Source organism: Sinohyriopsis cumingii, chromosome 14 (assembly GCF_028554795.1).
Source record: "Sinohyriopsis cumingii isolate HCF-2022 chromosome 14, ASM2855479v2, whole genome shotgun sequence".
Classification (NCBI taxonomy): Eukaryota; Metazoa; Mollusca; class Bivalvia; order Unionida; family Unionidae; genus Sinohyriopsis; species Sinohyriopsis cumingii.
Window position 1 is genome coordinate 10,089,959 of NC_142974.1, and position 17,141 is coordinate 10,107,099.

At 35.8% G+C, this 17,141-nt stretch overlaps 1 protein-coding gene across 1 annotated transcript; it reads left to right on the forward strand.

Annotated features, from left to right (window-relative positions):
* The first annotated feature begins 786 nt into the window (after positions 1-786).
* On the forward strand, positions 787-16,784 carry LOC149783205 (uncharacterized). The gene is made up of 3 exons (XM_089933084.1): positions 787-1,424; positions 2,902-2,947; positions 15,671-16,784. Exons 1-3 carry the CDS (start codon positions 924-926, stop codon positions 15,937-15,939), a joined length of 816 nt encoding a protein of 271 aa, XP_089789210.1. The 5' UTR covers positions 787-923; the 3' UTR covers positions 15,940-16,784.
* The last annotated feature ends 357 nt before the right edge of the window (positions 16,785-17,141 follow it).

Genomic DNA, 17,141 nt, shown 5'->3' on the forward strand with positions numbered 1-17,141 from the left:
GATAGCTGGTTTTGAAGTTCGTATTTAGGGGTGGTTTGGTAGTTTTGTTGTCTGTTTTGGATTCAGAGGGGTTTTCGCTGTCAGGTTTAGTAGGTTTATTTTGTATTTTGTGGTGCCTTTCGATTTTAACTCTAATGTGGCATAGATTTTCCAGTTGCAGGAATTTTTCCACTTGGTTGAGCGTGCTGCAGTGAACAAATGATGCCCCAGTCTAGACATCAACTATGAACTGTCATATTGCAGACATCGTAGCGATATGACTGGAAAATTGTTAAAGCTACGTTAAAAATTCAACACACATACCCACCCCCACACACACATCCTAAATTGGATATTAAATCGCCATATAGCATATAGCAGAGTCGCTCACTTAGCGGCTATAGCGCATAGTGATTTGATCGAAGAACCCAAGGAAGTTCCGATTTTAACGGCTGCGCATTGCATAACATTGTTAAGGGTTAGTAACCCCGAAATACACTGAAAAACGTAATACACCGAAATACACATGTATTTACATGTTCTCTCTGTATATATCGGTTTCCACACACAAATTATTACTTGTTTTTGTTTGAATATTAATATAAAGCAAAATAAAATATGATTTATGTGATTTTGATAGAATTATTTACTTTTTTCCTATTTATCGAACAATTCATGTAATGACGTCACTCGGTCGTACTTGATTCGACGGACCTCTCCGTTCTGGAGATTAGTTCCATAACGATCATTCGTTATCATACCACCTCCTTTCTGGAATGATCACCCTTTCCAATAAAGTACGACCAATTGACGCGTGGTATATAGGAACAAGTAAAAAATTCGTTATCAAAACAATGATTTGTAATGAGTTTGATGCTGAAGAGTAGTAAATGTTTTATAATAGATAAATCACGTTATAACCAGAAGTATAATGTAACTGTCAGATGGCTATCAGTAACCTAGCTTTACCAGTGTCTGTACGTTTGCCCGATGGAAAGAAGTACCATTGTAACTTTATATACAATTATGCATCAAGAAGACATTTAGTTACGGATGACACTAAGTTGTCACTGAAATTTGTAGAATTTTTAGTAGGAGAACTGAAGTCCTGGGGATACGCACAATGCTATTACTATGATGAACACTCTAAACCAGGTTCAGATGTTTTCGATCAAATATTTGACGCGGCCGAAAGCTCGATGTGGACATTGGTCATACTTACAGAAGACTTTAGCAAAAATCATTGGGTAAAATATTCCGGTAGGGCTGTGATGAAGACAATGATTCGTGAAAATCACGATAGTCGTGATAAACTGATACCAATAGTACTTGGCGATGCTTCTGTTCCAAAAGAACTGGATGTCAACGATGTGCTGTCTTTCGAAGTTGACGAAAATAGTTGGCACAATAAGGAACATAAACAACAGCTGAAGAAACTTAAAATGGTAATACTGTTTCTTTAACTATCATCATTTAATAATCGATCATTCATATACTGATTGCACATGCATTGTAAAAGTTGGAGTTGCATGCCCAATGCTTACCTTGTATAGAGCTAGTTAAACAGTATATGATGTTGATTTATGACTTGAACTATGGGTAGGGTTGATAGTTTGCTAATTCTTTTAAAAACCATGTTCAGGTCAGAACATTTCCTTGCAGAGAAATATTGGTAAAACTAGACATCTGAAATTCTTGAATATCCTGAGGTCATTTTGATAAATTTGGATTAACAGGGTTTGACACTCATTACAATAGAAATGTTTATTTGCAAAGCTGCCATGTACTGACTTTTGGAAAGACTATTTGGACAGCCACTGTGTGCCAACAACAGGAAAAACTGTCAACATGCTAGGTCGGTCAGTGTATCAGGGACAAGTCCAGATATTCCAAATAATACAAACTAACATAAAGTATATCTATATTATGTGTTATATTATATTATATTTTTTAAATTCATGATTGTAGATTGTAAAGGGAGATGTTTATAGCTTTAGGATAGTGGGTCACACATATAATGTGTGTAAATATGCAAGTAAAGGTAATCAGGTGCATAAAAGATTTCGCAGATCAAGTATGCAAGAGCCATATGAATAGCTGTAAGTAAATTGTGTACACAGTAGCTGTGCCAATATTCTTTTTCAGTTAATGTGCAAGGCAGCCGTTCAAATAACCTTGACCACCTAGTATAGTAATAGAATTGTACCTGAAATATTTTTGGTTTACATGTTATTACATATATTGAACACTAGTTTTTGGCAGGTCATATATCCAGTGCTATTACTCAAACATTATTTAAAATTTAATATACATAATCTTCTGGTCAGGAGTCTCATGCGGTTAGTATATAAATACTGCAGCTTCTTAGGGTATGGTCTCAGTGGTACCCAAGGTATGACTTGAGGGGTGGGTTCCCCCGGAAGGCAAAGACAGATCCATTAATTCATGTTGGCTTCATATAATATATAAATCTTGTAATGCCCTGTAGGCATACCAACTTGAAGGGTGAGAATGTGAGTAATTTCTAAGTTATTATTTGGGGCCAAGCACCCAGGGGACAATTCTGGTTTGTACAGTTGACTTGTCAGGAAAGTGATTCTGTATATGGTTTAGTAAATAAGGTTAATGGCACCAAGATTGATAGACAAGGTAGCAACTCTATGGTCCAAGCTTTTGTTTCATTTCTACAGTTTTAATATGTGTGGGTGAATTCACTTTCACCAGCAGATATGTCATCTGCTGAGGTGAGCAATATCAGGCCCACTTGGACCTCTTGTTTTTGTTACACTGTAGCTTAGACATGGTGTTGTACCTTTAATTTGAGACTGCTACTTAAAATAAATTGAGAAGGCAAGCTAAATAATTTCTGTTACATCAAAGTAATGACCTCTTGATAAACAATTCTAATCTAATGTTTTGCAGGTCCTAGATGGAGTTGCTAGAGCTGAAAGTAAATTCCCCATACAAGGTGAATATTCTTTTAATGAAAATATTCTTGCTTAAAATCTACTGATTTAAGGTAAAATGATTATTTGATTGTGTATTGTTAGTTCTTTTATAACTTGTCTTTGCAATGAGCCTATTTATCCCCCCCACCCCACCCAACCAGCATATGACATAGTGGTGGCATAATGCTTTGTTGCTATCCATCTGTACATCTTTAAATCCTTCTCTGTCTTAAAATTGTTTAAGTAGTAGGACAAAATTCAAGTGTTCTCAGTAGATTTCAAAACTGAAGAGTCATCTGACCCATGACATCAAAATCTCAAGAGTCGCTTGTTTTGAGTCATTATCTTGTAGCTGTGATTGTTTTTTTATTCTTGGAGCAATCTGACAATCAAGATTTCTTGACATGTCAAATAAAGGGAAACACTTGTTTAGTATTTTGTAACTTATGCCTAAGATTTCTTACAGCTTTAGGCGATTTATTATCCTTGTCCTCACAATAGCTATTAACTTTTGTTTCTTTGGAGTCTGAGGGTCAGAATGATTATCACTAGGAGGTCGTTTCTGAGACTGAGACAGGTTAAAAAAATATACTTCTTGAACCATTGTGATTAATTAACATGAGCCAATGTATCATAATTCGGTGGAGAAGGAAGAGGCTTAACTCACAAGCATTTTTAGTTTCATTCACAAAATAACCGATGGTGACCACGTTGGCATTAATTGTGATTATCAAGTCTCATACTTAACAGGCCCACAGTGGTTTGCTAGTTTAGATAATGTTAATTTTGAGAAGAATGGATAATGTCTTCTCTCTATAAGCATTAGAATGTGGCAGTGACAAACAAGCATGATCAACTCCCATTTATTACTTATAACAACTTATAAAACAGCCCACATTTGGCATCAGCTGTCCCAAATTACAACAGTAAGATAATTATTTAACAGCTTGTTGCATACACATTTCACCATTTGTAACCTGATTGCTACACATTTGATTGCACCTGTGTTACATTTCTGGTCTCCAGTAAACTGGTTCCCACTGATTGCTTTAATATGGGAATAATACGCAAAAATACTGTAATACCTAACTCAGCACACCAAAATGTTATTAAAAACTACAGTCCTTCTTCCGTTCCTGAACACATGCCACCCACCCACCAATGTTTAGACCGCCATCTGCATCTCTTATAAATATGAACTCTGTGTTTTATACTAAATATCAGTATAAAACCTTGCTATTGTACTCAGAATGACATGCTGTTGTCATGAGTATTAATGAATTCGTCAAGAAATTCACTTAAAGGTCACCTGCCACCTATATTGTACAAACGTGTGATATTATTATAGTTATAAACAAAACGCATTGGTTATGTTAGCACACAATAAAAATGTTTAATTAGACTTAAAACTCCGCTTTATAAAATGAAAAAATGATTCGGCAATCTCCGTAAACAATCGATAGTTTCCGCGTGCCAAAACCGGATATGACGTACATTTATCCCTTCTATTCAACCTAGCCGTTCAAGTGCTTAATTTCCCCACGTAAATGTCTATGTGATATAGCGCACGATCGTGCTTTTGTACTGCAAATATGGTACACTGTGTTGCATATGGATGTAACCAAAATAGTGATGATGGGGTAAAGGCATTCTTTCTTTTTCCGAAAAACCATGTTTACCAGAAAAAAGTGTATTTAATCTGTGGGATCGAATAGGGGAGGGATGGGAAAGTTGCATCATTTATGCCGGATTATAGTGAATTTGGCCCGAAGACAATTCGGCCCATCTCGAAATACAATTTGGCCAAACTTAACAATAGTTTGTACGTTCATTTTCTTCAACAAAAGAGTAGATTCAATGTAAGATAGGTTTTAGGGGGAAAAAAACTAAATTTAAACAAACTATTTTGATATGCTTTGAAAAAAAATAATCATACTTCGTAACGTACATATTTATGAGAGAAAACACAAACTGACATATCTTGCTTGTTCTAATTAAAATATTTATATACATTTTTTTATGCTAACAAATATATGCATCTGCACAATGACGTTCTCAGTTTAAGTCTTCCTGTCAAATTATCAATAATCATTTATTAAACAAAAATACGTAACAGATAATATTCTACATAATGCATATAGATTTTGCAAAGGGTATTGTACAAGAGATATTATAACAAATATACTTAAGTTTAGGCTTCATGTTGTAACACAGCTGCATACAATACATACTAGATTATACATGGGGGGGGGGTAGAATAATGTTGAGCATTTTGTCAGTATTTAGTTGCTGCAATATGAAGCTCTTACCAGTTAATTTTATTGTTTTTATTTTTCAAGGTGTCTTAGTGTTTGCGCGAGTAAATTGAAAGCTTGTCATTACTTGTCAATGTTGTCAATCATATTTCCTCCAATATTCCGTACAAATTAGAAAGGAAACAATTTTGTGTTTAATTTGTACCCCTCCCACACACACACATACACACTCAAGGTACAAAATAAATTGATAAACATACTCTTGTTTGAAAATAAAATGAAAGAAATTAATATTGCATTGTTATCATATATTCCTTCTGTTTTGATTATGCGAAAATTATTTTTTAAAAATATATGTCCACGAACTCTGTATTTGTAGTGGGTGCTGGCTTGCATATGCATCCTTAGTGTAGTGTGTATCGCTTATGTCAAAAAACAAAATCGCAAATGAGACGAAAGTATCACCCGATTGCTTGAAGGCACCTGCCATTTACGCATGACAAGTTACTTATTGCAAACTGACCCAGATTGTATTCTATCCAGGTTAATTATAAGCCCGTATCTCGCAAACAAACCACCAAAAAAGAATCATTATTTTAAAATACATTCAATGTGAGTGCAAATGATAAAGTATTATTAAAGCAAGTTATTATTGTGTATAATATTTGCCCTGCAAAACATGAATTATGATTACATATGGCAAAAAAATAGAAGCCCGGGTGATAAACACAGCTGGCATGGAGCAATAAACTCATTGTTTGAACTTACCGACAGGATATCAAATACATAGGTTATTTTATTACAATGCAAACCAACCCCGGAAAATTCACTTTGGTATCTTTTAGTTCCTTTGGATTCTTTAAGTGTGCCGATTTCTTTCATCTTTTTTTTTATAAAGTCTGCCGACACAGGGAAGCCAGGATTGATTCTTTTTACCTGTATTAACAGGAATTTTCGAAATAAATTGAAACATGGAACAGTTTTGAAAGCGACACAATCTAGTGCGTCTTGCACGCATACCAATATAAGGCTGAACAGTAAATTAGTTTTCATTAGTTTCATCTAAAATATTCCCTATCCGTAGTTTATAGTGTTTTATTTTTCAACAACAAGAAGCATGTACTTCGTCTTGTAGGGATAAATGTACGTCATTTCCGGTTGCGTCCTCTATAGGTGGGAAATCGTAACTAAGGGGAAGTAACAGCATTGTATACTTATATTTCGAGTAATTAAATTATTATTTCTTCTTTACCCATGATAATTTTTTATTTATTTTTGTGTGAGTATAACTATTTTTAATCATGTAATGAAAATCTGATATAAATAGGAAAATGTTGGAGGATGGCCGGTGACCTTTAAAGACATCAACAGTTCCACAAGCCCTGTGATATCAACATTAAGCGGAAAGAAGTTCGCATCATAGTAGTCATTGTGCCATATTCATTTTCATGTTGGACCATGTGAGTGTCATGCTGCAATTTCACATAAATGGTTTAGGAAATGAATTAGCTTACCTTCCGTGATTTTTGGAATGTCAAAGCCAGAAATATGAGCTAGTCCATAAATTAGAGACTTAACCATCCGGAGGAGTTTCATTGCCAAAACAGCGGACATGCAGGACAGTGATGGAATCAATGTGCCCAGCCAAAGAATCACATTTGTCAGTCTTTTGTTGAACAGTGAGTTAGAACTAATGTTACTGTTCATTATTGTAAGTTCTTGGTTATGTAGAATTTGTTATTTTACTTTAATGTGCGAAACAGTATGCATTTGATAGGGACTATTTCTAACCGTATTACGACTCATTGCATCAGCAGTACGTTGTACTCTCGCTCGATTCGCATCGAAATTCACTTGTCCGTTTCGTTCTGTTCTACTTAATCATAGGTATGAATATATAAATAAGATTGAAAGTAAAAACGCACACCACGGACATTGAGAGGACAACTTACTTCTGTCTAAATTTTGTGTGCAGAGGGATTTTTCCATGCAGTTTGAACAGTTGACTCGGTTACCGCCATGGCTAACACTGAGAAGACAAACATTGATTCACTAACTAAGGTCATGTGACCTAAATAGGAGTCTATAAATACGAGTGCAGACAGTACAGTGGCAGATAGCTGTCAGAGCGGCAAAGTATGAACATCTAAGTAGAAAAGAATTTCAGCAAACCATCACTTATATATATTATATATATTTTTACACAACCGATATTAACTTTGGCGTTTTGAAATCCCAGAACTGAATCAAACTGTTATGAGAAGTTTTAAATAGATTTATTACAGGATTGCCATTGAATTTAAATGCTAAAGAATTACTATATAATTCTTTATAAAGCCGCTGCTATCTCCCACCACACTGCTCAAGTACACTAGTACCTAAATTATAGTTTTTGTTGAGATCATGCTACCATGTCAGAATGTATCATAGTAAATCCAATATTTAGCTGTTAATATACACAGGAATTTAATAATAGAATTAATTTTACCATAATGTGGTGTATTATTTTCTTTTAGCATTTAGACAATTAAGTCTGATTTATATTATCAAAAGCCGATAGTGTTGTGACGAACACTGTGTTTATGTAAAGTCACTATGCCATATTGAGAAACCTGTTCTATATCACCTTTATTATTTACTTAAAAGCATTTTTAGTCTTGAACTCTGGTCTTTTTTATGTATAACACACGGGGTGTTACAACTTTTTGGTGGCGAGCGGTGGGATGGTAAAAATATATTTGCCATCCAGGATTCGAACCTAAAGAGACCAGCATAAATTTGGACCGCAAGTGTGGTGGACAGTGACACTTGTAAATAGCTGTAGATACGTGTAAAATTTGAAAAATGACTGATTTTCTTGACCCTGAAGTTGTATTTAGGGCTGACATGGGTTAATCTGAGGTTGGTCAGGGCAATGTTATATATGATGAGGGTCCTGGCGATGGAAGGGAAGATTCTCGTGAAGATATATCTATAGAAAGAGAAGGGTACAAGCATGCCATAAACATTATAAAACAAGACATTAATGATGTTGAGAGATTTTATTCTCATTCACATCCATCAGTGCAGCCGACACCTTATAGCGGGAGCGACGACTGAGATGAGTATATTTCCCACTTTGAGAACTGCGCAGAGCTCGGATGATGGAGTGACCGTGACAAAATTCTGGCCCTTAGTGCAAGCCTTAGGGGTGCTGCACGAACTTTCTACATCAGTCTCTCTGTTGAGGAGAAACAGTCATATTTAGCTCTGGTTGGGAAACTTGGGCAAAGATTCGTAAGCACCCATCAGCAAAACCGATGGCTTTCAAGATTCGAAGCAAGAAAATGTCAACCTGGTGAGTCCATAGCTGTACTTGGGGACAGTCTTCGTCAGATGGCACAAAAGGCATATTCCAACTTGGGTGCAGTTGCACAAGAAGCCATTGCACTGAACCAATTAAACAAAGCAATTTCATTAGAGATGAAATGTAGATGCATGGATAGGGAATGCAAAATTGTTGCAGAAACAGTTGATGTGATTGAAAGATATGAAGCAGTAATTGGAGATAGTAACGCAAGGAAGTCAAGTGTCAGAGGTGTAGTTGGGCTAAATGACCAGTCAGAAGAAACAAGTTCGTACAAGAATGGATGAGCTGACCCTTCTTTAGAAAATACCCTGAAACAAGTTATGGAAAAGCTAGATAAAATTTAAAAGAACAATAAATATAGATGGGAGACGAAGCCTCAAACTCAACCATTTAAAAGCAGATCTTGCTTTATCTGCAATTCTCTGGATCACTTGTTCCGTAAGTGCCGTATTTACCAAAAGTGTCAAAGTCAGATGGAAGCTATAAATTCTACATACAAAAGAGCAATCACTCAGCAGACCCAATATAAACAGCAGGGAAACAGCAAACCATCAGCTCATTAGGCAAGGGGTTGATGGAAGGACAATGGCCTAAAGAAAATGATTTGACCAAAGAGACGAAAGATAAAACTGTAGATAACAAACGTTTTGGTCAGGTTGGAGAAGTTATAGGAAAATGGGACAACGGACTTTATACAGCTGGAAGTATTCTAGGTGTCGAGGCAAAGTTTCTTGTTGACAGTGGCTCCACTTCTACTCTTATGTCGCACTCTATGTTTCAAAAGATACCTTATGAAAACCGACCTGCTCTTGTGGCTGCACCACAAGAAGTGCAGGGAGTAAATGGTCAACATCTACAAGTTTACGGACAAGTTCTACTGAATATTGTGTTTGGTGCTATTCCATACGCACAGACTGTGATTGTATGTGATATTATGCCCGAAGGTATCCTTGGAGAAGATTTTATGCTTAAGTTTGGGAGTAAAATTGACTATAAGAACTTGAACATTCAGACAAATTATGCTGATATACAATGTTGGATTGGGGGAGAAGTTTCAAAGTCATGTTGAGTTGTTGCAAAATGTACCATTACTATACCTGCTAACTCTTACATGTGGCTACCAGTCATGATACCAGGAATTGAACACCTTTCGGACATTGGACTTGTTGAATCAAACAGAGAGCTCTTTGGAAAAGAACATTTATATATTGTTCAGGGCATTATTGACACAAGAAAGGAATACAAAGTGTTGCAGGTCATCAACGAAAATGACTCAGATGTTAGTGTATATCCAGATATGAAGCTGGGCTCTTGTGAATCAGTATACACAGAAGAAACGATAGAACAGAGATGTGCTACAGTTCTTACGCACAGTGCAGATGATGCTCCAGGAAAGGTGCCTGGGCATCTAGAATAATTGTTGCAAAGAAGTTTCAAACACTTGAGTAATGATGAAAAACAAGCCTTCTTGGAACTACTCATTAAGTATCAGGATGTTTTCTCCAAATCAAAAGATGATCTAGGGTGCATTGACAGAGTGTTACACCGCATCAATACCCTTGATGCCGCCCCTATACGCCAGCCACCAAGGAGACAACCAGTTGGGAAACGAGAAGTGGAAGAGCAAGAGCTACAGAAAATGCTGGAACAGAAAATTATTGAGCCATCAAAGAGCCCTGGGCTTCCCCTGTAGTTTTGGTTACCAAGAAAGATGGATCAACACGCTTCTGCATAGACTATAGAAAACTGAATGATGTAACTGTCAAAGATGGTTATCCATTACCAAAAGTTGATGAATGCCTAGACGCGTTAAGTGGATCAAAATGGTTTCATTGTATGGATCTCAACTCAGGATTCTGGCAGATCGGCTTAGACCCAAACGATAAAGAGAAAACAGCTTTTGCAACCGGCCTTGGCCTATATCAATTTACTGTAATGCCATTTGGACTTGCAGAAAGTCCTTCATCATTTGAAAGATTAATGGAAGATATATTAAGGGGATTGCAGTGGAAGGAATGCTTGATATACATGGACGACATTCTTGCACCAGCGATTTCCTTTCCTCAGAGTTTGGAACGCTTGGAACATAAAGTAGGAATTTATCATAAGTTCGTTCCAAAATGGAAAGGACCTTATCTAATCACAAAGAAGCTTGATGACTTAACTTATTTAGTTAAGAAATCGAAGAAACAGCCAGAAAAAGCTTATCACGTTGTCATATTTAAGTGCACACTACGAACAATGTTCACCGTAACTCTGGAATTGCCTGAGCTCCTTAATGTTGATATTTTCTTGGACATGTGTTCGAAAGAATCATCCTTGTCCAGTTTGTACATGTGTGGAATAATTGCACTGTAATCTTCTAAATCACCATTGCGCTTTTACTACTCAGACACCTGGGCAAAGTTTCCTGACATAATAAATATTTCTGAGACAGAAAACAGGTAATGGAAGTGTGAAAGCTAAAATGTAGATGCTGGCTCTTTCCTCATGGTGGTACTGCAATCTGTATAATCTGAACAGATCTGCTATTTGCTATCTGTAGTTCACTTGAGTCTTGGCATTAATCCTTACTGACCAGTGCTTCATTCTTTGATACTTATTGATTTAGCAATAGATATAAAACTGTAAGTGACAAGAAGTGAATAGACACAAGTTTACAGAAAAGTTGTCATTAATTCGAGAAAGAAAACAGGATAAGCATTGGAAAAATATAGGGCAAATGACAATGACCACCTAATGCTAATATGGCTTTGAAAATATTCTCAGTATGAACTGCAGGTTACAATTCCAAAAAAAGTAAAGGAGAAAAGAAAAGTGATTAGAGGCTTATTTAAAAACAAGGATAAAAAATTTTGAAATTGTAATATTAATATTAATAATTATTATTAATATTATTACTGAATCTTTTATAATGGTCTTTTTCCGTGATGGTCTTTTCTGACCTGTTACCGGACTTTCTCGACAGAGCCGTTTCCATATCGGTCCTCTGTGACCTGACACCCTAAAATCAGCAAAAAAGTGAGTAATTATGAACAGACCATACTTTAAAGAATTTAGACTGTTTAACCTTTCCTTCACCATGAAATAATCAACCAATCAAATGTCATTCAGAAGCATTTGATGCAGACACTTATAAAGTCAGTGACCAAAACAAAAAGTTTCTTAGGCAGTCACCATCTTTAAAATATTTGAACGTAAACGATCCCTCAGTTGAAATCAAATGAAGTTCAAACACTTTACAGCCATTACACTTAAAATCCTTGAAGGTTTATATTGATTATTGAGTGCGCTTCAAAACTAGGATATTAGACCAGTGCAGAAGCTACTACCATGGAATTCATGTTTCTGAAATTTTCAAAACTCAAGAGTTTATATTGGATGTTAATTTTAACCAATAAATGAAAATAAAAGCAAGAAACAGCGTAATGGAACACCCCTGAAAGGCCATTCAGCGTGGACATGAAAGTGAGGCTGTTTTTTTTAGGACAGAAAGTGTTGTGTCCCTTGTTGGTCCACACTAATTATAGTATTATTGCTGCGCAGTGTTTGCTTACAATACATTAAATTTCAAGGTGAATGTAATCTTCCTGCACATAATCATTGATACGAAAACGTTGCAGGTCATTATTATTTACTGCTGCGCCTGTCAATCTGCAGATTTTGATGCATTGTTGTCAATTATCGAAAATAGGTTGATGAATTTACATGCAAGCATCTTAACCTCATTTCCATTTTTCTCAAGGACTTTTTTCTTCTCGCATATTAAATTTGGCAATTACCTGCTTGCAATAAACTTTAATTGAGACAAGTTCACAGGTCACTGCATTGATCGGTTTTTTAATTTTTAATTTTCCAAATAAATGGTAGAGTCTATTTCAAAGTATCAACTGAGTAATTTCATTGTGTTCTTCTGTTTAAAGATGTAAAGTACCAATCATTTGGCAGATGTCATATCCCTTTCAAAACAGAAGGATAAAACTAATATATAGGATCTCTTTAAAGGATGGCCAATTTGTGTATAACACCTATAAAAGTTTCTATAACTTGTGAAATATTTCTCTGATGTTGAACTTAAATTAAAATTAAATGCCTTTGCCAAACAGGTAAATAGTCAAATATTTTGACCAGGTTACATAGTACATGCTGCTGTAATCTATTCCAATGGATGGTACCTGACTACAAGAAGCTGGGGAAGATGAAGGATTTTATTCTGAGACGATTTGTTTAGAAGTGGTTCAGTGTATTCAGATTGCTAACATTCTTGTTTTTCACCTAATAGTGTACAGTTGTAACAGAAGGGATGGGAATGTAACCATCTGACAGCATCCTTCCCCAAATGGATTTCAATATGGATGTGAAGTAAAAAGTTTCTCAACCAATGCAGACAAAAATGTGAAGATTTTCTGACATATTAAGAAAACGGCCATGCAAGATTCCTCAAACTGAGGAGCTTGCCTTTCTGTGTAGCAGGCAGAATTTCTGGAATGTTCCCTTAACACAGTGGATATGATCCTGCTCATGTGATTTTCAGATTTTGTTAGATTCTATTGCTCATGCAAGTTCTACATGTCAAAATACACACAAGACTAACATGAGTTAGATCTCATTTGAGAAACATGTGTGCAAAAAGGTAGCCAATTTTGGTATAGTTGTAATTGTATCTTACAGTAAAAGTACCCAAGAGTACTTTCTTGTTTAATATGATCTTTATAAACTGGTAATTTAAACTAAGCTGACACCACATTTGCAATCTGCATTCCATAAAGTACTCTGATAATTTCAAATACAAAACCTGAATACACCCATAATGGTCCAAGTTGTCTGGTGGATGCAGTATCTGATGTAAATTTGCTGACATGTGCTTTTCACCTTAAAATACAGAGAATTAGCAAAAGAATTTGATAAGAAGTTCATATTTTTTTAACACCATTTTAAAACTTTTTACTGGAAAGAAGGCTGTTTCAAGATATGTGTATTTTTTGTAAATAAATCTACTTTAGAAACAGTTGAAATTTGTTCCATTTATTTCAGATTTATTTTATATATAATCTCCATTCTCATTTATCCTGAACAGTATTCTTGAATGGTCTGTTATTGTTGTTGTTGTTGTAGGGTTTAAAACCATTTTTCAGCACATGATAGGCTATACGTGGTGGCCAGTATTAATGGTGGAGGAAAAACCCGGGAAAACCCCAGGAAAGAACCACTGACCCACGAGAAGCTACTGGCAAGCTTTCTCACATACCCACATTGGCTGAATCTGAGACTCGAACCCACGCAGACAGAGGTGAGATGGCAGTGATCCTTAATGGAGAGCGATTTAGACCACTCGGCTACTTGGGGCTTCTTGAATGGTCTGTAATGTCATTCTTCATGCAACATTTTTACATGCAATGAACCTTTGCATAAGCTTGAGCAAGCTTGTTTTTTGTTCATGCAAACTTGTTTGTCTACGCAAGTATGAGCAAGCTTGCACCAGCTTGTTGTTAATCCTTGCAAGCTTGTGCCAGCTTGTATATGTTTAGGATTATGCAAGCTTGCAGCAATCTTCTGCAAGCTTGCAATATTTCTTTCATGTGGTTTGTGCAAGCTTGACATTTTATTTCAGTGCAAACTTGTGCAAGGTTCCAAATACTAGCTGCAAGATAATGGTTTGCATAAGCTTGTGACAAGCTTGCATGAAGAGCTTGTGATTTCGGTTTGGGATGACTGACCATAATAAAGTGTGTACAACTGCATGGCTTTATGTATTAAGAATTTTCTGGGTTATCAAAGGACATGTAAACTCCGGTTTTGACCCATGGAATTTAAATTTTACCCATTTCTCACACAGAAATTCGAAACTGTGCATTTTTATGATAAAGGGTTGATTTAGACTGGAGCATCAGACTTAATTACCCAAGATTTGCCTCTGGCATAATTTCCTACTGAGCATACATTGTCCATAACAAATTGACTCCATGCGCCAAGACTGCTCTTTACCCCTTATCGGCCCATATGCAGAATCAGTATAAACCGGGCAGTCAATGGGTCACTGTTGTAATGCTTAGGTGGATGGAACTGAATCAAGGTTAGATTATTTCGAGATTATCTTTGACATTTACAACAGAGGAAGACAGAATCACTTATGACATGATTGGATTAACTTTCAAAATAAAATATCCTCATATGTTTGATTGTCCATTAACATGCATGCATACTACATGCAGTAGGACAAAAACATCATTTGAAAGGCAGTGTTTCACACTAACCACTTTAGTTACAATCTAGCACTTTGAAAAATAACAACTTATTTATTTCTTAAGACAAAAATAATCAGTAAGTTGTAACACCTCGTGTGTTATATATCGAAAAGACCAGAGTTCAAGACTAAAAATGCTTTTTAGTAAATAATAAAGGTGATGCAGAACATGATTCTCAATATGGCATAGTGACTTTACATAAACACAGTGTTCGTCACAACACTATCGGCTTTTGATAATATAAATCAGACTTAATGGTCTAAATGCTAAAAGAAAATAATACACCATATTATGGTAAAATTAATTCTATTATTAAATTCCTGTGTATATTAACAGCTAAATATTGGATTTACTATGATACATTCGGACATGGTAGCATGATCTCAATAAAAACTATAATTTAGGTACTAGTGTACTTGAGCAGTGTGGTGGGAGATAGCAGCGGTTTTATAAAGAATTATATAGTAATTCTTTAGCATTTAAATTCAATGGCAATCCTGTAATAAATCTATTTAAAACTTCTCATAACAGTTTGATTCAGTTCTGGGATTTCAAAACGCCAAAGTTAATATCGGTTGTGTAAAAATATATATAATATATATAAGTGATGGTTTGCCGAAATTCTTTTCTACTTAGATGTTCATACTTTGCCGCTCTGACAGCTATCTGCCACTGTACTGTCTGCACTCGTATTTATAGACTCCTATTAGGTCACATGACCTTAGTTAGCCAATCAATGTTTGTCCTTCTCAGTGTTAGCCATGGCGGTAACCGAGTCAACTGTTCAAACTGCTTGGAAAAATCCCTCTGCACACAAAATTTAGACAGAAGTAAGTTGTCCTCTCAATGTCCGTGGTGTGCGTTTTGAAACATTGTGTCCTATGTTTATTTTAGACCCTGGAGATGGGATACTGAGGTCTGAAGTTGGTCACATGATTGTCAATCCAATGTCTTCAATGCAAGGTGCTTCAGATATCACACAGAACAGGAATGAGAGCCAAATGGACTCCTTAAGCTCTTCAATTGCAGCAATGCAAGTATTAAGCACACTTCCACTACCACCTGCATCTTTGGCTACATCATCTCAAGCATCACAGGATCGTGAAACATTATCTTCATCATCCAGAACAGGTAAAAAAGGTACATCCTGTTTTGAAGCATAATGACCTTGTTTTCATAGCTATGATGCTCTCTTTAAACTTGGTTATGGATTCCTTAGGCAAGGGGAAAATAACAAGAAAATGATTCTCATGTTCAATATTTTTTATATAAACTAATATTTTTAAACATATAAAGCTAACAAAGTCCAGGAAATAAATCTTATTGAGCTGCACCTTGTGTCATCTGCTGTCAGCATTGCTGTTTATTCCTCTTGCAATAAGCAAACACTGTGCAACCCTATAGTTAAAAGAAAACAATGACATGAGGAGAGGAGGATGATGATGGAGCAACCTTCAGTCTACTAAGCTAATTGAAGAGTTTGATAGAGATATGACTCGGAAATTTATAAATGAAAAGGCTCATTCTGTGTCCAAATGTGAGACAGTGAAGACAGATTTGTACACCATGAGACTGATGACATTACTGAAATTTATTGAAAGCAAGCAGAATGCAAATACAGTGAAAAAGGCATTCTTTGATGTAAGGCTTGTGACTGAATTCTTGCAGTCAAAAATTGAATCCAGAAACTTTCACAAAATTCACCCATCTGAAATGGATCAGCATCTGGCCGGTTTTATATTCATGACAAGGAATGCTGCAATTTTGATCTTTGCATTTAAAACACTTTCAATGTTAAATGTCAGCTGTCTGTGCTCATTTCAATTATTAAGTACAAAACAAAATCTATATTGAAGTGTAAATAAAAATAAGAGTCACAAAAGAACTTCTTTTGTGAGCATACGTATATGCGAGGAGGTTGTGAAGATAGGAAAATGCTATCCCTGGATGCTACAGGAAAAGACTTGATAACACTAACATAATTTTTAAATACGAATAAAAAATATTACACAGATTAGATAAGTTTTAATTTGTACTCGACGGAGATTCAAACCCAGGTCAGCAGGTTATGGCACCCAAAGCCTTGCCTGCATGTACCAACCCCATACCATCTCAACCATGTGCATATCACCCAAAATATGACGAACCAAAGTTGATGGTATAGGCATTTGCACATAGCAGACACACCCACGTGTTGACCCATTAATTCTCATCTAACTATACTGACCCTTTGGATCCTTATGACAGAAATCAAGGTATATTAGAGATTATTATAGAATTACAAATATACACCAAACAGATAGGAAAGTATTGTCTCTGGATCCCCAGGACAATACTTGACAGCACTAAGAAATTTTTTTAATAT